Raw genomic sequence first — 24,871 nt, 5'->3', positions numbered from 1 at the left:
CTGCACATTTTAGAGTGGCCTTTTATTGTCCCCAGCACAAGGTGCACATGTGTAACGATCATGCTGTTTAATCAGCTTCTTGATATGCCATACCTGTCAGGTGGATGGATTATCTTGGCAAAGGAGAAATGCTCACTAACAGGGATGTAAATACATTTGTGCACCAAATTTGAGAGAAATCAGCTTTTTGTGCGTACGGAAAATGTCCCCATGTAAAGACATAGTTAAGAGGGACTACGTAATCAGAAAGGGGTGAAGAATAGAAAGTGAAGTGATTAAAAAACATCTGAAATAAATAAACCAAAGATCAAGTGCAATATCAACGTTTTATTTTGAATATGTATTATAGAGGAACAGTAGTACAATTGAAACAGAAAAAAAGAGAATGTATTCATTTTTGAAAACCTTGAAAAAAAAAAAATGAAAAAAATAGTAACCTGACTTGTTTTGTGTTTAGGGTTGAGCCCAGGAAAGGCCCGTTGGTTTTGCATCGCTGTAGTTTGAAAAGAGAGTTGAAAAATACACCTTTTAAAACATCTTTAAAAAAATACAGCCGGAAAAAAACCCATGTTTCTGTATCTGTAGTAGTGTTTTACTTGTTTTGTCCATTTCAGTACAGCATAATAAAATCTAAAACACTACGTCACCTTGAGATCATCCATTGTACAGTAAAAGAGAAACAGGGTGGTTTGATGGAAAAGCACAGGTGTGAACAGTTACGAGTGGAAGGTTAGGGACGTGTTCATTAGGGCACACCGTATTGGACAAGCCTTCTGAAGGCAACGCAGTAGGACAAGACACAACACCAGGCCAAGGTTTTAAACAAGCTAACTGCAGCTGAGTGTGTTCCATTAAGTAAAATCAAGTAGTTAAATATTTATTTTTCCATTAATATAGAATCCCTCCCAGTTATTTGAAGGTAAATCATATTTTACGAACATGGATGAGGATCTTTCTATAGGAGCTTTCTTTAAAAAATACATTTGCATTTGGAGTACAGGGAGAGTACAGGGAGATCAAACATTTCTGTATAATTATAGCACTTCAATATATCCACTGCATATGGACAAACTGCTGTTCCTAGGTTTTAACCTGCAAACAATCCATATTTATTTCAATTAAATAAAAAAGGAAAAGAAAATACATCATAAAGGACAAATAAAACTATATATAGTTGAAGTGGGAAGTTTACATACACTTAGGTAATTAAAACTCGTTTTTCAACCACTCCACACATTTCTTGTTAACAAACTATAGTTTTCGGTTAGGACATCTACTTTGTGCATGACACAAGTAATTTTTCCAACAATTGTTGACAGATTATTTCACTGTATCACAATTCCAGTGGGTCAGAAGTTTACATACACTAAGTTGACTGTGCCTTTAAACAGCTTGAAAAATTCCAGAAAATGATGTCATGGCTTTAGAAGCTTCTGATAGGCTAATTGACATCATTTGAGTCAATTGGAGGTGTACCTGTGGATGTATTTCAAGGCCTACCTTCAAACTCAGTGCCTCTTTGCTTGACATCATGGGAAAATCAAAAGAAATCAGCCAAGACCTCAGACATTTTTTTTTGTAGACCTCAACAAGTCTGGTTCATCCTTGGGAGGGACTGGTGCACTTCATAAAATAGATGGCATCATGAGGAAGGAAAATGATGTGGATATATTGAAGCAACATCTCAAAACATCAGTCAGGAAGTTAAAGCTTGGTCGCAAATGGGTCTTCCAAATGGACAATGACCCCAAGCATACTTCCAAAGTTGTGGCAAAATGGCTTAAGGACAACAAAGTCAAGGTATTGGAGTGGCCATCACAAAGCCCTGACCTCAATCCTATAGAACATTTGTGGGCAGAACTGAAAAAGTGTGTGCGAGTAAGGAGGCCTACAAACCTGACTCAGTTACACCAGCTCTGTCATGAGGAATGGGCCAAAATTCACCCAACTTATTGTGGGAAGCTTGTGGAAGGCTACCCGAAACGTTTGACCCAAGTTAAACAATTTAAAGGCAATGCTACCAAATACTAATTGAGTGTATGTAAACTTCTGACCCACTGGGAATGTGATGAAAGAAATAAAAGCTGAAATAAATAATTCTCTCTACTATTATTCTGACATTTCACATTCTTAAAATAAAGTGTTGATCCTAACTGACCTTAGACAGGGAATTATTACTAGGATTAAATGTCAGGAATTGTGAAAAACTGAGTTTAAATGTATTTGGCTAAGGTGTATGTAAACTTCCAACTTCAACTGTATGCATTTAGGGTAAAGTGAAAGTTGTATCTTTTTTTTTCTTTTTTTTTCTGACAATTACATACACAAGCAAGGCTCTGCATACTGTAGAGATTACCTGGCTATCTCAACAATAATTAATAAACAATTTGGTAGGACAAATAGATAGAAATTAACAGTCTTGATTGCATTTCGGAGCCAATATAATAATATCAAATAACAAAACATCTAAGAAAAGGTTCTGCATGGAAGAGAAAAAACTGTTTTCATATAGTTCCATTCAGACCCACTTTGGGGAAGCAAGAAAAGACATTGAAAACAAAATGATTTTCATGAATGCAAAAAAGTAGTAAGTGCATGTCTATTACGCATCATAGATCTTCACTTTATACCGAACTAAGTGTTTTCCTACCTGGCAGACAAAATAAAAATACTTATATCAAATTAAATAAAAACTGATTGTAAAAACTTTAACTTTTCAAAATGGAGTTTCTCTTTCAGACTTCATACGTCACATATAATGATCTATCTGCACTCTTCAAATACTACCTTACACCCAACGTTCAAGTGATTCAAAGTATATAGCTATATATACACACACTGTATATATATATATATAGATAGAGAGAGAGAGAGCTATAATATATATAGAGCTATACTATATCAGTACCCAATATAAACCACATATATATAAAAGGTATATTTTTAACTTAGGTCCCTACATCATGTTTACAAGTACTGCCGGTAGTTCTACAAAATGGTATGTGAGCGTGTGTGTGCATTAAATACAAAAAGACAATGGCAAAGCATACCTGATAGGCGCCGTAGCACAACAGTGTTATATAGATAGCTGATTAATATTCTATAACTGAGTCATTTCAAGCTTTATGATTATAAACATCATATACAGCTGTAGGTCCAGTATTTCGCGACATAAACATTACAGCACCAAACGTTTCCGTCATTTGGCAAAATTCAAGCTTTAAGTGAATGTCAAAATGCTTTATAAAGTGTTACTGTGTGTGGTGCTGTGATTTGTATAAAGCTAGCAAATAACATTTCCCCTCATACTTTCGCTTCCTTTTTTTCTCTCAGTAGTAATTTTGTTTCCTGATAAATCTTGGTGTGCTTTCTGCTTGGCACAATAGCACAGCCCACTTAACTTAAACTCATAAATATGGCTGTGATAAATTAGTCACAAAACAGAATTTTTGGTTCCAAGATTTGTGCAGGGAAAAGATAGACTAGTAATAGGATAAAATCATAATGTTCAGGGCATCTAAACATCAAATCTTCCTGTCGGCAAATAATGCCCTTTCTTTGACGTCTTTCCTTCTAAAAACATGCACCAAGCAATATACTTACAGATTTGACAGAAAGTACAGTCAAAAATTTAAACTGAACTTCTTTGATAGCAGTTTACAACAAAACAGAAAAAAAATTATATCATTGAATAAGACCATAATAACTTTTCATAAATTAAATAATATTTCTTAAGATGATTGGCCTATTGCAACTAAAATCGCTGTACACCCCCAACTCCCCAAAAATAAAATCACCATAAACCTGATTTCAATATTTCATTTTTATCTCTTTCTCTAGTGAGCACTAGGCTCAGAGTCTGACACATAGAATATCTGTACATCTTGGAGTCCTGCTCTACCAAAGCTTCTCTCTTTGTCTCATACACTAAAACCGTGTAAGTAACCTCGAGGTTTGATAGCACTTTGGAGTTGTTGATTGTTTACCAGCTTTATTTTATTTTTTTAAATCGTGAACTATTTTTAGTTTGTTTCTATCTGAGCTAGTCGCTAGTCGTCCTCTGGGGCGGCACCAGTGTCGCCCTCCTCCAAGTTGGTTTGGTCGTTGTCGTTAGGCTCCTCCCCCTCGTCAGGCTCCTCCCCCTCGAAGTCGTCGTCTTCGCGAACGAACCCCTCCAGGGTCTCCAGGCCCTCCTGCGTGGCCTGGTGGGAGTCGGCACAGTCCACACACACGCCGTAGCGCCGTGAGCCGTGCCGTATCCCCACGCTGGCCGCCAGCATGAAGATCTTTTTGCACACCATGCACTTGTACTTTTTGTCCTTCTTGTGCACCTGTAGGGATGGGGGGGGGTGGGAGACAAGGGTTAATGCTGCGTTCATGTGCTGTCAGAATAATTAGAAACTTGGAAATGAGAAACTCCAGGAAAGATCTTGGAATCATCATAAATACGAAAGTTGAAAACCATAAGTTAAGGCTGAAATATGAATGTGAAACTGACACTCCCCCAATCCAGCTAAAGTCATGGGAGAGACTTCTACATAGAGGAAGGGTGGCGACAGTTACAGAGGAAGGGTGGGGGAGGGAGAGAGAGAGAGAGAGAGGAGTTACTATCTACTTCACTTGCTTTGGCAATGTTAACACACGTTTCCCATGCCAATAAAGCCCTTGAATTGAAATGAGAGAGAGAGAGAGAGAGAAAGAGAGAGAAAGAGAGAGAAAGAGAGAGAAAGAGAGAGAAAGAGAGAGAAAGAGAGAGAGAGAGAGAGAGAGAGAGAGAGAGAGAGAGAGAGAGAGAGAGAGAGAGAGCAGAGACAGAGACAGAGACAGAGACAGAGACAGAGACAGAGACAGAGACAGAGACAGAGACAGAGACAGAGAGAGAGAGAGAGAGAGAGAGAGAGAGAGAGAGAGAGAGAGAGAGAGAGGACAGTGATGGAGTGGGAGTCCATGTCAATGCTGAAATCATATCAGAAGATACTTTTGAGTAAAAAAATAAATGTAAACATTTTGATTTGAGTGTAATACCCCTTTAATTGCGAATTTTGCGACAGAGGATTGTGCTGGTCTAGTGATGCTTTTGCTGCTACATATGTCATGACAGACAAACAAAAGCCCACCCGATTGATGCAAACAATCATGATTGCGCCGGGTATGCTTACTTTGCAGTTAACATTTAATTGAGAAGGTTTTTGGGGAAAGTCTCCACAAGACTGTTATCATGATCCCTAACTGGATACACAAAGTGAATGATAGACAGACAAGCGCGCACGTCACAGACAGACGGGCGATATTGCTGAAAATGTATTGGCAGATATTGTGGTACATTTGGCTTTTTAAGCCAATAGTGGCTAACTAGGGGTGGGATTATGTCAATGTGGATTTGATTGGATAGTAGCCGGGAGCTTGATGTGTCTGATACTTGTGAGAGTTGTTTATGACAGTTTGCTGTGAAACACGTGAAAAATACATGTACTTTCAGAATTGATTGGTGAGCTACTCATAGGTGGGCTGGTAGCCACTGTTAGCTCTCTATTGACCTGTTGGATACTCCTGGTGTAGAGGGACATTACACCAGAGGGACACTACACCAGAGGGACACTACACCAGAGGGACACTACACCAGAGGGACACCACCACACCTCACCCCAACCCCCTCTTTTACGCTGCTGCTACTCTGTTCATTATTTATGCATAGTCACTTTAACTCTACCCACATGAACATATGACCTCAATGACCTCGACTAACCGGTGCCCCCCCCACATTGACTCTGTACCGGTACCCCCTGTATATAGCCTCCCTACTGTTATTTGATTTTACTGCCGCTCTTTAATTATTTGCTATTTTCTACTTATCTATATCTTATTTTTTACTTAACACTTATTTTCTATTTTTAAACTGCATTGTTGGTTAAGGGCTTGTAAGTAAGCATTTCACTGTAAGGTCTACACATGTTGTATTTGGCGCATGTGGCAAATAACATTTGATTTGATATGGTGATATGGGTGTCGGGTCTGACCAGGAAATGAACAGTTAGGGTAGGGTGTAGGGTCCAACCAGGAAATGAACAGTTAGGGTAGGGTCTAACCAGGGAATGAACAGTTAGGGTAGGGTGTGGGGTCTAACCAGGGAATGAACAGTTAGGGTAGGGTGTGGGGTCTAACCAGGGAATGAACAGTTAGGGTAGGGTGTAGGGTCCAACCAGGAAATGAACAGTTAGGGTAGGGTCTAACCAGGGAATGAACAGTTAGGGTAGGGTGTGGGGTCTAACCAGGGAATGAACAGTTAGGGTAGGGTGTAGGGTCTAACCAGGGAATGTCTCTTGACGTGCTCTCTGTGGGTGAACAGCTAGGGGAGGTACTGGGTGTTTTAGGGAAGGGTGTAGGGCAGGGTGTAGGGTCTTACCAGGGAATGTCTCTTGACGTGCTCTCTGCGGGTGAACAGCTTGCCACAGATGTCGCAGCTGAAGGAGCGGACACCGGAGTGGATGATGAGATGCCTCTTTAGTGTTCTCCGGTGCTTAGCGATGTAGTTACAGTGGGGACACTTCAGCTTATTCAGGGCTATGTCGGACGACTCGCCTGAGAGAAAAACACAGGTTATCAGGCAGGAGGTTGCTTTCTAATCAGTTGACACAGACAATGAAGAGTGGAATTGGGGGCAGTCATTTGTAGAGCCACTCCAGTCTCTGGCGGTGGAGCCCCTTGGTTCTTCCCTTCCCAATAAAAGAGAGGAGGTGTTGGGTGTGGTGGTGGGATGAGGGGTTGTGTGTGTGGTTGAATCCTCAGTGAGAGGATATCATGTTTACTATGGTGTTTATGGGATGGAAAAACACTCACTCAGAAACCGTTAAATACTCAACTGCGTCAGTTGTCATGGCAACACTAATGTCTAGGGTAATAAGTACAATTTGATTTCTCTACCGAAATCTTGTTTTACCATTAGCCCACTGACATAAAACATTCCACATGTGTAGTTAGGAAAGAATATCAACAAAAAAAATGCTGTGCCTCAGCTGCTATTAACATTTCACAAGATGTCAACACACCAGGTTAAAGTGTTCAAATAGTACAGCCTCGATAAGCAATTTACACAATTGTGAAGAAAGATGTTTGACAAATCTAGTATGTGAGAAATGTGTAGTGACGTCATACCACCCTCCTAACATCTAAACCACCTAAGGGACAACTGTAGATGTGACTCTAGTTAAACTATTGATTTGGCTGGCTAGGCTCACGTCACAGACAGCTGAATGATAGGGTCCTGCCTTTGTCTTTGTTTGAGCCAAGACGCTCTAAACAAAAGCGTTGTCAAGCAGGCCAGGTCGCCAGGGGGCTGAGGAAAAGCAGGTCACCTGTGCTGTGCTCAACTAGCTACAGTGCTATTCACAACACCATCTTGGGGGATATTTACATTTTAGTCAGTTAGCTCCTATCCAGAGCAACCTACAATACTGTAAGTATTCCGATCATTGATCATCACCATCATATTAACCAGCCACCAAATTAGGTTCACGACATAAGGTTTGAAAACAAAATCTGTCATAAGTATGTGTTTAGTAATATCGAATCAGTGTATATATATATATATATATATATATATATATATATATATATATATATATATATATATATATATATATATATATATATATATATATATACATATATATACATATATACACATACACAGTGGGGGAAAAAAAGTATTTAGTCAGCCACCAATTGTGCAAGTTCTCCCACTTAAAAAGATGAGAGAGGCCTGTAATTTTCATCATAGGTACACGTCAACTATGACAGACAAAATGAGAAAAAATAATCCAGAAAATCACATTGTAGGATTTTTTAATGAATTTCTTTGCAAATTATGGTGGAAAATAAGTATTTGGTCAATAACAAAAGTTTCTCAATACTTTGTTATATACCCTTTATTGGCAATGACACAGGTCAAACGTTTTCTGTAAGTCTTCACAAGGTTTTCACACACTGTTGCTGGTATTTTGGCCCATTCCTCCATGCAGATCTCCTCTAGAGCAGTGATGTTTTGGGGCTGTCGCTGGGCAACACAGACTTTCAACTCCCTCCAAAGATTTTCTATGGGGTTGAGATCTGGAGACTGGCTAGGCCACTCCAGGACCTTGAAATGCTTCTTACGAAGCCACTCCTTCATTGCCCGGGCGGTGTGTTTGGGATCATTGTCATGCTGAAAGACCCAACCACGTTTCATCTTCAATGCCCTTGCTGATGGAAGGAGGTTTTCACTCAAAATCTCACGATACATGGCCCCATTCATTCTTTCCTTTACACGGATCAGTCGTCCTGGTCCCTTTGCAGAAAAACAGCCCCAAAGCATGATGTTTCCACCCCCATGCTTCACAGTAGGTATGGTGTTCTTTGGATGCAACTCAGCATTCTTTGTCCTCCAAACACGACGAGTTGAGTTTTTACCAAAAAGTTCTATTTTGGTTTCATCTGACCATATGACATTCTCCCAATCCTCTTCTGGATCATCCAAATGCACTCTAGCAAACTTCAGACGGGCCTGGACATGTACTGGCTTAAGCAGGGGGACACGTCTGGCACTGCAGGATTTGAGTCCCTGGCGGCGTAGTGTGTTACTGATGGTAGGCTTTGTTACTTTGGTCCCAGCTCTCTGCAGGTCATTCACTAGGTCCCCCCGTGTGGTTCTGGGATTTTTGCTCACCGTTCTTGTGATCATTTTGACCCCACGGGGTGAGATCTTGCGTGGAGCCCCAGATCGAGGGAGATTATCAGTCTTGTTTATGGTCTTGTATGTCTTCCATTTCCTAATAATTGCTCCCACAGTTGATTTCTTCAAACCAAGCTGCTTACCTATTGCAGATTCAGTCTTCCCAGCCTGGTGCAGGTCTACAATTTCGTTTCTGGTGTCCTTTGACAGCTCTTTGGTCTTGGCCATAGTGGAGTTTGGAGTGTGACTGTTTGAGGTTGTGGACAGGTGTCTTTTATACTGATAACAAGTTCAAACAGGTGCCATTAATACAGGTAACGAGTGGAGGACAGAGGAGCCTCTTAAAGAAGAAGTTACAGGTCTGTGAGAGCCAGAAATCTTGCTTGTTTGTAGGTGACCAAATACTTATTTTCCACCATAATTTGCAAATAAATTCATAAAAAATCCTACAATGTGATTTTCTGGATTTATTTTTCTCAATTTGTCTGTCATAGTTGACGTGTACCTATGATGAAAATTACAGGCCTCTCTCATCTTTTTAAGTGGGAGAACTTGCACAATTGGTGGCTGACTAAATACTTTTTTTCCCCACTGTATATTTGCGCAAAAAAAAAACATATGGGAGATTGGAAGTGATGCAGACAATTACATTGATGGAAGTTACAATCTTTCTGAAATATTAAAGCTGATCTACCCCCTAAAAAAACAAAAAAACAATTGAGATGGTTTGGGATGAGTCGGACAGCAGAGCGAAGGAAAAGCAGCCAACAAGTGCTCAGCATATGTGGGAACTTCTTCAAGACTGTTGGAAAAGCATTCCAGGTGAAGCTGGTTGAGAGAATGCCAAGAGTGTGCAAAGCTGTCATCAAGGCAAAGGTTGGCTATTTGAAGAATCTCCAATATAAAATATATTTTGATTTGTTTAACACCTTTTTGTTTACTACATGATTCCATATGTGTTATTTCATAGTTTTGATGTCTTCACTATTATTCTACAATGTAGAAAATAGTCAAAATAAAGAAAAACCCTTGAATGAGTAGGTGTGTCCAAACTTTGGACTGGAAGTGTATTTCTGAACAGACAATGAGCCAACTACTATACACTATAATCACAGGAGAACACAACCCTTACCATTCTCCCAGGACCCCCCTATAATCACAGGAGAACACAACCCTTACCATTCTCCCAGGACCCCCCTATAATCACAGGAGAACACAACCCTTACCATTCTCCCAGGACCCCCCTATAATCACAGGAGAACACAACCCTTACCATTCTCCCAGGACCCCCCTTGCCGGGACTCTTGTAGGAGGCTGTATTGGATCTGGTTGGCCAGTTCTGTGAGAGGTGAAACAAAGACATGATAAGAGGGTCTGAAAGCTTTGAGGGGGGGGGGGGGGGGGGACGTGCACAAACACCAGGCCCCACCTATCCCCGGAGTCTTGTTCAGCAGGGCACACCGTCGCAAAACGTTTTAAAACAAAGTTAAAGTTAAAACGAAAATGAGAGTTTCTTATTGGACAAGTCGCTGAGGTAGACCCTCCCTGTTTCTGTCTGACTTCGTTCTTTCCATTTGGTGCCTAATCCCAGATGAACACGACCCTGGTGCCTAATCCCAGATGAACACGACCCTGGTGCTGCCTATGTTCTGTCATCCATTCCCCAGACTGCTGTACGCAGGACACTTCTTCTAGCCAGGACACTGTGTTCTGCAGCCTCTCCCACTGGGCTATGGATTAATAAGTGAATGACAGGATGGAGCCCTCAGCCCCTCACTGAGGATCACTGAACAGGCTTAATTAGCCCTAGCTCAGGGCCTGGCCCTCAGAACCTATTGTTAAGTACCTGACCACGGGTCCTATTCTCTGTTCTGTCTGCCTGGGTCAATATTTGGAATGGTGAGGACAGCCCCAGTGCATTAGGGGGGATTAGGGAGGGAGAGAGGGTCAGACCTTAAAAGCTTTGCACCTCCGAGGGATTGAGGGGAGTTATCTATTGTGTGTGCGTGTGCTTGTGTGTATAAAGAGTCAGCAACCATGCAGCCCGCCCTTTTAAACAATCCAACAGCCTTGTTTGGAGAGGAACCAAGACTTTATAGCCATGAATCCAGCAGCTCTGCTATGGTACAGCAGGGGGGGGATGTCCCTGTGGTTCACCTAAAGCATAGCTCCTGTTTTTCCGGTACCAAGCATAAGACAACAGACTGGAAAAGGGAGAGACTATCGAGACCTGTTCAATAAGAAATCTTCATTTTCTGTTGCAAAACGCTGTGCCCTAATGAACATGATCCATGCTGCTACAGTGCTCAGCCATGCTAAACAGCAGCTTCTCCTCATAGTAATCCATACTAGTACAGTTTAGAAGTACTACTACTTTAGAAGGGATTTTCCTCTGATATGCTGAAGAGACTGAGAGAAAGGGAGAGGTCGAAGTGCCAAATTAGGGAATCATATTGTTGCATTAATGATGACACACACATGTTACTGGAAAACCCTCTCTACATTAAAGTGCCCTGAGGAACATGAGCTAAGATCATTTGTGTTGTGTTTAAAGGAGCCTGAGGGAAGAATGTGTCCACTGCTTTCCTTCATTAGGAGTGAAAACCCCCCACTTAATACATGATATCATTCCATACAGCATACCACTTAATGGGGGGCAGAGCTGGGACTGTGTATGTGTGTGTGTGTGTGTGTGTGTGAGCGTATGTATGTGTGTGTGTGTGTGTGTGTGGCTGTGACAGGCTCATAGACTTAGAGATTACCCAGGGTTTCTGTGGTATGGGGCGGCAGGGCGAGGAGAGAAGTGGGCCAGCTTAAAAACGCTGGCCATACTCATATATGCATACCAGGCTGGCTGGCCTTCACTCTGGATCAGACCTGGGTTCAAATACTATTTGACATTTTTCTAACACTTTGAGCATTATCTCAAGCCCGCCTGAAGTGCCAGATGGGCGGGTTTTGCAGTTTGGGGATTATTTTATTGGTCCATTAAGCCAGGCAAGCTCAATCGAGCACAGATAAAGTATTTGAAATGATTTCAACTAGTTTTTGAACCGCTCTGGGTATGGTGACTATCTGGTCACACTCGCTGCCATCCATAGCTGAGAGAGGCCATGTCTAGTCAGGCTCACTCACTCACTCACTCACTCACTCACTCACTCACTCACTCACTCACACACTCACACACTCACACACTCACACACTCACACACTCACACACTCACACACTCACACACTCACACACTCACACACTCACTCACTGTGGAACAGGGCTGAATGCTGAACTAACTCAGACTTCTGCAAACTTTAAATGCCATGACTAGAGGCATGGTTGTCATACCATGTCAGACTAGGAACTACATAGAAAATGCTAGGACGTACACATTCACTAAAACAGGCCTGCTGTTTGGTCATCTAAAGAACTGTTGGTCGTTCATGTGTTGTCTGTGGGGGGGGGGGGGGGATTTAGTGCAGTGCATTTGGACAACAAAGTTGTATTGTTTTGAACTGTTGGTCTGACCATTGGCTACCTAAAGATCTGCTGGTGTGAGTGAGAGGAGGGTGAGGTGACGTACCTGCGTTCTCAGAGAGGAAGGAGAAGTCCTCCCTGGGATAGGAGGCTGAGGGCTGGATGAACATCCCTTCGTCAAACCCTTCCTCCGACTCCGGTGGGATGTTGTAGACGAACCGCCGAGTGATCTGTTTTTTCCTCCGCCCGCTACCCGGCTCCGCCCTCTGATCTTCCCGCTTCACTGCCACCGGCCCGCCCGCCGCCGCCCCGGGAGCCGGCTCGTTCCAGACGAACACCGGCCCCGGAACGCTAGGCGGCTCGTTCTCAGCCGACTCGGACGAGTTCTCGCAGCCCCAGCCGGAGCTCCCCAGGGCACAGCCCTCCCCCGCAGACACCTCCACATCACTGGGCTCCTCCTTCACGCTGCCTCCCCCTGCCTGGTCCCCATTGTTGACATGACCACTGGCTTTTATCGACAGCTTGGACAGGATGCTGGTGGCCCAGAAGTTACTCCCAGGCTTCTTGTTGGTGCTGCCGTCCGAGCCCACCTGTCCTGCTCCATCTTTGGCCACCGTTCTCCTCTTGTTGTAATCCACCACCACTGAGTCGGGGGCCTCCTGCTTGATGCTGATGTTGAGGGCTTCCTTGATGAACGACCGACATGAGCCCACCACCTCAGTCATCTGGAGGTAGGAGGCCACGGACATCACCTCGATGGCGTTCTGACTGGTCAGCAGGAGGTTACCGCTATACAGGAAGTCCAGGATGACTGAGAACCCCGCCCCGGCCGCCACGTCGAGGTGGGTGACGGTGACTGTGGTCGTCTGGTCACACGACGAGGATGAGTTCTCACTCTTGGTCAGGCAGTAGAGGGTCTTGAAGTAACGGCTCCCGGCCACGAGGATGTTCTTGTGCGCCCGGAACACCTCTCCACTCACCACGATGTTGACGTCACAGAGGATACCTCCTTTGCGTTGTTTGTTGAGTTCCTGCAGCAGCTGGTAGCAGTAAGAGTCCTGGTTGGGTTTGTTGTTCCTGTAGTAGTCTTCTGTCTCCATGTCTGTGCCCTTGGGGGAGTCTTCACAGCCAGGCCGCTCCAGCTCCTGGTAGACAACACACACACACACACACACACACACACGATTATTGGCTAGGGACAGAAAGGACAGGGACAAGGACCGGGGTGCACCTGGCAGGGGTGAAACTGGTCTGACTGGCTCCATAATGGGGAAGGTGAGTTGTGGTGTGGGGTTGCTTTGCCTGGTGGAAACTGGAAATGTAGGAAAGCCTACCACTACTACTCCAAAATAGGTAAATACACTGTCACGAGAGAGTGGCTTGGGTTACGGTTACTCCCAACCTTTCAGATGATGGTGCAGGTCACCTAGATCCAGATTAAGCCTATTTATTCTCTATCAAGATAAATACTATTTTCTTCCCATTTTTTTCTTCTTCTTGCCAACCCTCCCTCCATCCTCCATGGGAGTTTCCCAAGCAGGGCAGCAGGCCAAGTCGGTACGGAGCAGAACACAGCACTAAGTGAACGGTTGCTACACTAACACACTGTCTGCATACATTTCTGCCTCGTTTTTTAAAGAAATTGCATAGCAGATGTCCTAATCCTGAGTAATTTACATTGCTCGAGCCCCCCCCATCCCTATCTGCCTACTCTGACTGACTGGAAGCCCTTGTCCAAGCAGGCAGGATGGGGTTGTAATCAGGAGCAGCAAGGCTCTCTCTTAAATGCCAGCTAATGCTAGATAGAGGGAGAGATGGGGGGATATAGATAGATAGAGGGAGAGATGGGGGGGTATAGATAGATAGAGGGAGAGATGGGGGGGTATAGATAGATAGAGGGAGAGATGGGGGGGTATAGATAGAGGGAGAGATGGGGGGGTATAGATAGAGGGAGAGATGGGGGGTTATAGATAGAGGGAGAGATGGGGGGTTATAGATAGAGGGAGAGATGGGGGGTATAGATAGAGGGAGAGATGGGGGGGTATAGATAGAGGGAGAGATGGGGGGGGTATAGATAGAGGGATAGATGGGGGGGGTATAGATAGAGGGAGAGATGGGGGGGGTATAGATAGAGGGAGAGATGGGGGGTATAGATAGAGGGAGAGATGGGGGGGTAGAGGGAGAGATGGGGGGGTATAGATAGATAGAGGGAGAGATGGGTGGGTATAGATAGAGGGAGAGATGGGGGGTATAGATAGAGGGAGAGATGGGGGGGGGGTATAGATAGAGGGAGAGATGGGGGGGGTATAGATAGAGGGAGAGATGGGGGGTATAGATAGAGGGAGAGATGGGGGGTATAGATAGAGGGAGAGATGGGGGGTATAGATAGAGGGAGAGATGGGGGGTATAGATAGAGGGAGAGATGGGGGGTATAGATAGAGGGAGAGATGGGGGGTATAGATAGAGGGAGAGATGGGGGGGTATAGATAGAGGGAGAGATGGGGGGTATAGATAGAGGGAGAGATGGGGGGGGGTATAGATAGAGGGAGAGATGGGGGGGGTATAGATAGAGGGAGAGATGGGGGGGTATAGATAGAGGGAGAGATGGGGGGGTATAGATAGAGGGAGAGATGGGGGGGTATAGATAGAGGGAGAGATGGGGGGGTATAGATAGAGGGAGATATGGGGGGTATAGATAGAGGGAGAGATGGGGGGTTATAGATAGATAGAGGGAGAGATGGGGGGGTATAGATAGAGGGAGAGATGGGGGGGTATAGATAGAGGGAGAGATGGGGGGGTATAGATAGAGGGAGAGATGGGGGGGTATAGATAAAGGGAGAGATGGGGGGTATAGATAGAGGGAGAGATGGGGGGGTATAGATAGAGGGAGAGATGGGGGGGGTATAGATAGAGGGAGAGATGGGGGGTATAGATAAAGGGAGAGATGGGGGGGGTATAGATAGAGGGAGAGATGGGGGGTATAGATAGAGGGAGAGATGGGGGGTATAGATAGAGGGAGAGATGGGGGGGTATAGATAGAGGGAGAGATGGGGGGGTATAGATAGAGGGAGAGATGGGGGGGTATAGATAGAGGGAGATATGGGGGGTATAGATAGAGGGAGAGATGGGGGGTATAGATAGAGGGAGAGATGGGGGGTAGAGGGAGAGATGGGGGGGTATAGATAGAGGGAGAGATGGGGGGTATAGATAGAGGGAGAGATGGGGGGTATAGATAGAGGGAGAGATGGGGGGTATAGATAGAGGGAGAGATGGGGGGGTATAGATAGAGGGAGATATGGGGGGTATAGATAGAGGGAGAGATGGGGGGTATAGATAGAGGGAGAGATGGGGGGTATAGATAGAGGGAGAGATGGGGGGGGTATAGATAGAGGGAGAGATGGGGGGGTATAGATAGAGGGAGAGATGGGGGGGTATAGATAGATAGAGGGAGAGATGTATCTTATTAAATTAAATACTTTTTTCTTTACATAGTTGAATGTGCTGACAACAAAATCACACAAAAATTATCAATGGAAATCAAATTTAATCAACCCATGGAGGTCTGGATTTGGAGTCACCCTCAAAATTAAAGTGGAAAACCACACTACAGGCTGATCCAACTTTGATGTAATGTCCTTAAAACAAGTCAAAATGAGGCTCAGTAGTGTGTGTGGCCTCCACGTGCCTGTATGACCTCCCTACAACGCCTGGGCATGCTCCTGATGAGGTGGTGGATGGTCTCCTGAGGGATCTCCTCCCAGACCTGGACTAAAGCATCCGCCAACTCCTGGACAGTCTGTGGTGCAACGTTGCGTTGGTGGATGGAGCGAGACATGATGTCCCAGATCAATTGGATTCAGGTCTGGGGAACGGGCGGGCCAGTCCATAGCATCAATGCCTTCCTCTTGCAGGAACTGCTGACACACTCCAGCCACATGAGGTCTAGCATTGTCTTGCATTAGGAGGAACCCAGAGCCAACCGCACCAGCATATGGTCTCACAAGGGGTCTGAGGATCTCATCTCGGTACCTAATGGCAGTCAGGCTACCTCTGGCGAGCACATGGAGGGCTGTGCGGCCCCCCAAAGAAATGCCACCCCACACCATGACTGACCCACCGCCAAACCGGTCATGCTGGAGGATGTTGCAGGCAGCAGAACGTTCTCCACGGAGTCTCCAGACTCTGTCACGTCTGTCACATGTGCTCAGTGTGAACCTGCTTTCATCTGTGAAGAGCACAGGGCGCCAGTGGCGAATTTGCCAATCTTGGTGTTCTCTGGCAAATGCCAAACGTCCTGCACGGTGTTGGGCTGTAAGCACAACCCCCACCTGTGGACGTCGGGCCCTTATACCACCCTCATGGAGTCTGTTTCTGACCGTTTGAGCAGACACATGCACATTTGTGGCCTGCTGGAGGTCATTTTGCAGGGCTCTGGCAGTGCTCTCCTGCTCCTCCTTGCACAAAGGCGGAGGTAGCAGTCCTGCTGCTGGGCTGTTGCCCTCCTACGGCCTCCTCCACGTCTCCTGATGTACTGGCCTGTCTCCTGGTAGCGCCTCCATGCTCTGGACACTACGCTGACAGACACAGCAAACCTTCTTGCCACAGCTCGCATTGATGTGCCATCCTGGATGAACTGCACTACCTGAGCCACTTGTGTGGGTTGTAGACTCTGTCTCATGCTACCACTAGAGTGAAAGCACCGCCAGCATTCAAAAGTGACCAAAACATCAGCCAGGAAGCATAGGAACTGAGAAGTGGTCTGTGGTCACCACTTGCAAAACCAGTCCTTTATTGGGGGTGTCTTGCTAATTGCCTATAATTTCCACTGTTGTCTATTCCATTTGCACAACAGCATGTGAAATGTATTGTCAATCAGTGTTGCTTCCTAATTGGACAGTTTGATTTCACAGAAGTGTGATTGACTTGGAGTTACATTGTGTTGTTTAAGTGTTCCCTTAATTTTTTTTAGCAGTGTATATATATATGTACATATATACACACACAGTGCATTCGGAAAGTATTCAGACCTCATTACTTTTTCCACATTGTTACGTTACAGACTTATTCTGAAATGGATTAAATAATTTTTTCCCCCTCATCAATCTACACACAATACCCCATAATGACAAGCGAACATGTTTTTAGAAATGTTTGCAAATGTATTACAAATAAAAAACTGAAATACCTTATTTACATAAGTGTTCAGACCCTTTGCTATGAGACTCGAACCTGTGGCAAATTCAATTGATTGGACATGATTTGGAAAGGCACACACCTGTCTATACAGTGAGGGAAAAAAGTATTTGATCCCCTGCTGATTTTGTACGTTTGCCCACTGACAAAGACATGATCAGTCTATAATTTTAATGGTAGGTTTATTTGAACAGTGAGAGACAGAATAACAACAACAAAATCCAGAAAAACGCATGTCAAAAATGTTATAAATTGATTTGCATTTTAATGAGGGAAATAAGTATTTGACCCCCTCTCAATCAGAAAGATTTCTGGCTCCCAGGTGTCTTTTATACAGGTAACGAGCTGAGATTAAGAGCACACTCTTAAACGGAGTGCTCCTAATCTCAGCTTGTTACCTGTATAAAAGACACCTGTCCACAGAAGCAATCAATCAATCAGATTCCAAACTCTCCACCATGGACAAGACCAAAGAGCTCTCCAAGGATGTCAGGGACAAGATTGTAGACCTACACAAGGCTGGAATGGGCTACAAGACCATCGCCAAGCAGCTTGGTGAGAAGGTGACAACAGTTGGTGCGATTATTCGCAAATGGAAGAAACACAAAAGAACTGTCAATCTCCCTCGGCCTGGGGCTCCATGCAAGATCTCACCTCGTGGAGTTGCAATGATCATGAGAACGGTGAGGAATCAGCCCAGAACTACACGGGAGGATCTTGTCAATGATCTCAAGGCAGCTGGGACCATAGTCACCAAGAAAACAATTGGTAACACACTACGCCGTGAAGGACTGAAATCCTGCAGCGCCCGCAAGGCCCCCCTGCTCAAGAAAGCACATATACATGCCCGTCTGAAGTTTGCCAATGAACATCTGAATGATTCAGAGGAGAACTGGGTGAAAGTGTTGTGGTCAGATGAGACCAAAATCGAGCTCTTTGGCATCAACTCAACTCGCCGTGTTTGGAGGAGGAGGAATGCTGCCTATGACCCCAAGAACACCATCCCCACTGTCAAACATGGAGGTGGAAACATTATGCTTTGGGGGTGTTTTTCTGCTTAGGGGACAGGACAACTTCACTGCATCAAAGGGACGATGGACGGAGCCATGTACCGTCAAATCTTGGGTGAGAACCTCCTTCCCTCAGCCAGGGCATTGAAAATGGGTCGTGGATGGGTATTCCAACATGACAATGACCCAAAACACACGGCCAAGGCAACAAAGGAGTGGCTCAAGAAGAAGCACATTAAGGTCCTGGAGTGGCCTAGCCAGTCTCCAGACCTTAATCCCATAGAAAATCTGTGGAGGGAGCTGAAGGTTCGAGTTGCCAAATGTCAGCCTCGAAACCTTAATGACTTGGAGAAGATCTGCAAAGAGGAGTGGGACAAAATCCCTCCTGAGATGTGTGCAAACCTGGTGGCCAACTACAAGAAACGTCTGACCTCTAATTGCCAACAAGGGTTTTGCCACCAAGAACTGTACATTGTGGTCCTCTGTAGCTCAGCTGGTAGAGCATGGCGCTTGTAACGCCAGGGTAGTGGGTTCGATCCCCGGGACCACCCATACGTAAAAATGTATGCACACATGACTGTAAGTCGCTTTGGATAAAAGCGTCTGCTAAATGGCATATTATTATTATTATTATTATTATTATGTTTTGCAGAGGGGTCAAATACTTATTTCCCTCATTAAAATGCAAATCAATTTATAACATTTTTGACATGCGTTTTTCTGGATTTTTTTGTTGTTATTCTGTCTCTCACTGTTCAAATAAACCTAACATTAAAATTATAGACTGATCATGTCTTTGTCAGTGGGCAAACGTACGAAATCAGCAGGGGATCAAATACTTTTTCCCCCTCACTGTATAAAGTCCCACAGTTGACAGTACATGTCAGAGCAAAAACCAAGCCATGATGTCGAAGGAATTGTCCGTAGAGCTCCGAGACAGGATTTTGTCGAGGCACAGATCTGGGGAAGGGTACCAAAAAATTTCTGCAGCATTGAAGGTCCCTAAGAACACAGTGGCCTCCATCATTCTTAAATGGAAGAAGTTTGGAACCACCAAGACTCTTCCTAGAGCTGGCTGCCCGGGCCAAATTGAGCAATCGCGGGAGAAGGGCCTTGGTCAGAGAGGTGACCAAGAACCTGATGGTCACTGTGACAGAGCTCCAGAGTTCCTGTGTGTTTAGGTTGTTTAAAAAAAAAAAAAAAATCAATTTTAGAATAAGGCTGTAACGTAACAAAATGTGGAAAAAGTCTGAATGTATATATGGGGGATTGGAAATGATGCAGACAATTACTTTGATAGAAGCCACACTATCTGCAATATTAAAGCTGATCTACCCCCTAAAAAAAATGACCTAGGCCTACTTCCTGGTTGCATAAAGATTCATCTTTACCATCTTTAACCCAGTAGCGTTCACTGGGTGGTCTTGACACCAGAACTGACAGGTCACAATGGTGGGGATACGTCCTGTTATTGACGCCGTTAACTGACCCAGTAACCCAGACTGGTCACAATGGTTGGGGTACAGGCCTGCTACAGTACTGCATGTAGGCTCTGTGAGATGGGCTGCAATACGGAGCTATGGAGTCAGGCTAGGACTCCCTCGTCTCTCCTGCTCCAGCTCGGTTCATCCTTCATCATTCCTCCAGATGTGCCACGTGTTACAGTGTGTTAGTGCTGTTGGAGAGCGGATGCTGCTGGATCGGCAGGTCTCTCACACTGCTCTGGCTGACTGGCTGGGTCCAAAAGAGAACATCATGGTGACAATATCCACCTCTGACGTGGCCATTTGTTGTGAGCCAGGCCTAGAGATAGTTAGTGGTGGAATAATAAGTGTACAGGGGCAGGGGTCGTTGATGAGAGAGTTGGTCATCTAAAATAAATTCCATCTGCATCCTTATGCTATGTATAGGTTACTACTATCGATGTTGCCTTTATTAAAATAGCTGACTGGAACTACTTCAATACATAGCCTACCTACCAATGGATATCCTGTGATGTACTATAATCTCTTACAATGCCCTTAGAGTAAAATTCTCAGAACGATATCTCACAACACCAAAACAAACCAAGGGCCATGCGGGCAACGAGAGCCCTGGCTAATGAGGCCACACACACAAAATGATCAGTAACATTGTTCTCAGAGACAACACCACCAGTTTCTGTTTACCCTTGCCCTTCCTCTATTCACCCCAAATACACACAAACACCCCTGTTCCTCTAACATCCATCTACCATCCTGAGGCCAGCTAGCTCCACACCTCCCCTAACCTGACCGTCTCCCAGATGACAGAACACTACTACAGCAGTGTGAATGACCCTAAGGTGTGTGGAGGGGAGCCAGGCCTCTCAACAATGCAAAGGGATCCTCATAGGGTTGAAGGATTCCTGGGAAGAATTCTCTCCCTCCCCACCCCTCTCTACACTTCCCTGGCCTGCACCCCCTAAGCCCCAATACACATCTATTTCACAGGGCGAAGCATCTGCAGACAAGAGATAAGAGGAGCCCCCTCGGCCCACTCCGAGGGCCGAACACTACCCCGACCCAACCCAGGGCTGTATGGTGGTGCTGTATAGACCAGAACTGTACAGCCCAGACCCAGGCTGTATGTATGAGACCCACAGGCCCACAGTCAGTCAGCCACAGCTGCTTTGGTCTGTGTGTCCTCGCTATAGCAGAGCTAATCGAGTTAGGTTAGCCACGCAGCTGGGCACGACTTTGGTCTGGAATTAGGTGAAGAAAATAATGATGCCATATTCATGTGCTGCTACAATGCAGTTCACACAGTTAATATTCAAACAGTATTAGGCTACTATTATATACGGGGAAAACACCACAGGGAAAACCTCATTTGCATATATTTAACTTTGACCTTAAATAAATTACAGAAATGTAAGAGATTTTAAAGACCATCTAAAACCATATAAAAAAATATGCCTCGACGTGAAATGAGGCTATAGCAAAGTGTTTAAATACACGGTGGATAAGGCAGGTGGTGTCTGTCGTGTCCCTCCCTCTCCTTAACATCTAAACCCATGCCAGGGTCTTGTTGCCAACCATCCGGGGTCGTCTTGTTTCTAGGGAGGAGGACTACTGCTTCATCTGCTCTAATCTCTCCTCTCACTGGATTTCCTTCTTAATTCGTGATGTGTACAAGTTAGTGGATTGGACGGAAGGAACTAGCCATGCAGTGTGATCCAATCCTCTTGCATTTCACTGACAAATTAGAGTCAAATTGTGGCTGCATGCTCTTAATTCCCCTGACAGCTTTAATCAGAGTCAGGATAGAAAGTGATAGATATCCATTTGGTAACTGGGATCTGTAGTTCTCATACATACATACATACATACATACATACATACATACATACACACACACACACTACTGTGACTACCCTTTAACCCTGTGTAAAAACACTGTAGCCTAATTACTAGTCACAACATGTTGTTAGATAGGATTTTAGTAATTGCTTTGTAATTGTGTAGTAGAGGAGTCTGACAGTTTTTGTACATACACAAGTGGAATGTTTCATCTCGTCCAGAAGCGGTTTCATATGTCCTATGGTCAGGACTATTCCAAATATGTGATTTATTTGCATCAATATTAACATATTAATCCTTTTCGCATTGGTAATTTCACCAAGTAGGCTAATCAATGTTTGATATCAAGCTAACAGCGGGAATAACCCTTGGTGATGGTCTTTCAAGAGGGTATAATGGTTTCAGTTCTCCTCTACATACAATCTGACAATGTATGGCTATATAATTATATGATATGAAACAACCATACCATAATATTCCCCCCATTAATCCATACATTGATGGGGTGACAAGGTCAGATGTTGCTGTGCTGACCCATGATGCTGCCTGCATACATATGAACCCATTAGAGTCAAATTGTACCCATTAGAGTCCCATTGTAACCTATTCACAGAAATAATTGCATCTGAGGCCGGGAGGAAGGGTAGAGGTAGCTAGCTCTCAAGCTGCTGGGACTTGATTTACCTCTCCTCCTGTCCAACCTAGCCTGTGACACACCATCTATGGATTTTGGGGAGTCATCTAGCACAATGCCTCTAATTTAGGTGCCCCAAAGGGGAGGAAGTGAGAAATGCGCCAGAGGACATTCTGCTCTTTACTGTGAGCGAGCCAGTAAAATGACATTTAAAGCAGAACAGAGGAGTGGTTGGGTAGGCAGGGGTTCAATTCCCCAAATGCTAATAGGGTCAAGCCCTTCCCTTTGGCGACCTCTAGCTAGCAATCAACCAAGGTAGTTGCTGATAACTAGTATGTGTACTGTCCTTGTGGCTATGGAAATGTAAAATAACAAGCGAAGCTAGCTAGCCACCCATTACTTTTAGAATAGTACTGTAAGCTAAATGGGACTCACACTGTTACTGGCCTACAGGCTAACTCGAACTAGCCAGATTTGTTTAACTAGTAACTGGTTTCTGTAGTAATGTCACCATTAATCACATTTTATTCACGTGAGCTGTAGGTATTTAGATTGACATGGGATCAGGCTAGCTCCCATTTACTATCAAACATTAACATCAGTTTCAAACTAGCAAGTGACATTAGCTAGCTAAAGTTAGCGAAATAGGAAGCCAGCTAGCTAGCTAGCCTCTCGCGGGTAAATTAAACTGCCAGGGAACTGTTAGGTCGCACTAGCCTGGCTAGTAAGCTACTCGAAGTCAGCTGTGCCTAAAACAGAAGCTTAGCAAGCCAATTAGTTAGTTAGTTAGCTAAGGTAGCCACTTAGTATGGTTAGCTGGCTGTCTATTTTGTTTCTCAGATAATATTGGCTAACTTCGCTAGCTACAGACAACTAAAAATGAAAACCATAAATGACGCGGATGACACTTTACCTGCTTCGTCGGGTCATTCCTCCCGTGCTCAGAAGACAGGTGATGTCTCAGCAGCAAGGGCCGCTTGTAATTTCGACTACCTCTGACCAGCTCGTCGTTGTTTTTAGTGGCAATGTTGTGACACCAGGAACAAGACATTAGTCCCGTCTCCTGACAAAATGTGAGCCATGGAAACTCCTGTAGCCATGAAGCTTGGAATTGGGAGTGTTTTTGGAGTAGCGTCTGCGGTCTCATTTCTACCCAAGACTTCCTGGCAGCTTCGCCTCTGTTGTCCTCGGATCCCGTGCCACCGCTGCCTAAGACAGCGCCGTCCTCGCTGTTCAGGCAGTTACCCGCTGTCCGGTTGTTCCCTTCCCTGGACTCGTCTTCTCCGACAGTTACTGCCACCCAACCGACACGATCCTCTCCGTCCCCGGCTGCCCAGTTGCCCCCTTCCGGGTCCTCTTCCTCCTCAGCCTCTGGTTCTGTGCTATCGCTGACAGACCCCCCACCCTCCACTCTCCCTTGCGATGGTCCTTTTGCCCCCAGGTCCCTATCCTCTTCTTTATCTGGCCTGGTCCCGTTCAAATGTCGGTCTTGACAGGCCTGGGCCTCCCAGCTTTTACTGTTGCCCCCACCGACACCACTGGAGCTGGTTACGGCTAATCCACCTCCTCGGAACGCCAGCGACCTGCGGTTTCTCTCTCCGGACATTTTCTTAATATATTAAAATCTACCACTTTCTTAACAATATTCCTACCGACTAATTTATATTTATTTAAGTGTTCTATGTTACGGATCCGAATTAAATGGCTGGTTGTCGTTTTTTCCGCTTTGGCCTCCTGGTGAGAGTATGTAGGTTATGCGGAAATAAATAAAGCTTTTAAACGCATAATGAATTTCAGGGTTCTAGCTGCGTCCGCGCAGGCCTGCAGAGGTCGAATGGCAACGACTTTCCCCACAATGCACCTCGATCAGAGAAGGGGGGCTGTGTGGGGGCTCATTTAAAGGAAGATGGGGGTGCGGTTAACAGCATGGCGTCTTTTATTTGAGTGGCTTTTCATCTTAGGTTTTGCTTGTCTTCACCAATACATCCTTGTCCTCCTTTCATACCTTCTTCCAAGCGGGGTGACAGTCCCCTTGTATTAACTGCGTCAAATAGATCAAGTGCGCTTATCGTGTATGTTTTATATTAATTCCAATGGACAGGTACAACAAGTGATCTAACGCACAAGGTGTGGTGGTGACATAGCCTACCGGTTACCACAGCCACAAAGTCAACATTGGCAAATCGTAAAAATTCCTGATTTTTTGTTGTTGTTGCTTTTGGGCAGTGGTGGAAAAAGTACCCAAATGTCATACTTGAGTAAAAGTAAATATACCTTAATAGAAAATTACTTAAGTAAAAGTGAAAGTCACCCAGTAAAATACTACTTGAGTAAAAGTCTAAAAGTATTTGGTTTTAAATATACTTATGTATCAAAAGTAAATGTAATTGCTAAAATATACTTCAGTATCAAAAGTAAAAGTATAAATAATTTCAAATTAATTATATTAAGCAAACCAGATGGCACAATTTTCTTGTTTTTAATTTATTTATGGATAGCCAGGGGGCACACTCCAACACTCAGACATAATTTACAAACG

The 24,871-nt window shown here is 44.6% G+C and overlaps 1 protein-coding gene across 1 annotated transcript; it reads right to left on the bottom strand.

Annotated features, from left to right (window-relative positions):
• Positions 1-307: 307 nt before the first annotated feature.
• On the bottom strand, positions 308-24,145 carry LOC311132224 (zinc finger and BTB domain-containing protein 10-like). Its single transcript, XM_084165449.1, has 5 exons — positions 23,246-24,145; positions 12,282-13,320; positions 9,981-10,046; positions 6,404-6,579; positions 308-4,331 (listed from the first exon to the last, which is right to left on the bottom strand). Exons 1-5 carry the CDS (start codon positions 23,936-23,938, stop codon positions 4,050-4,052), a joined length of 2,256 nt encoding a protein of 751 aa, XP_084021575.1. The 5' UTR covers positions 23,939-24,145; the 3' UTR covers positions 308-4,049.
• Between the last annotated feature and the right edge of the window lie 726 nt (positions 24,146-24,871).

Source organism: Coregonus lavaretus (assembly GCF_964263955.1).
Source record: "Coregonus lavaretus genome assembly, chromosome: 7".
NCBI lineage: Eukaryota > Metazoa > Chordata > Actinopteri > Salmoniformes > Salmonidae > Coregonus > Coregonus lavaretus.
Note: the sequence above shows the minus strand (reverse complement) of the source record. Positions and strands in the feature narration are given on the sequence as shown.

What these genes read in the sequence shown, in the direction of transcription:
- LOC311132224 (XM_084165449.1), bottom strand. Translation starts at nt 23,938, where the DNA reads ATGTCCGGAGAGAGAAACCGCAGGTCGCTGGCGTTCCGAGGAGGTGGA. An exon ending in GGAATGACCCGACGAAGCAG is followed by an intron (nt 13,321 to 23,245) that starts GTAAAGTGTCAT and finishes GTTGTCTACCAG; the next exon opens with GAGCTGGAGCGGCCTGGCTG. An exon ending in CTTCCTCTCTGAGAACGCAG is followed by an intron (nt 10,047 to 12,281) that starts GTACGTCACCTC and finishes CACCTCTCACAG; the next exon opens with AACTGGCCAACCAGATCCAA.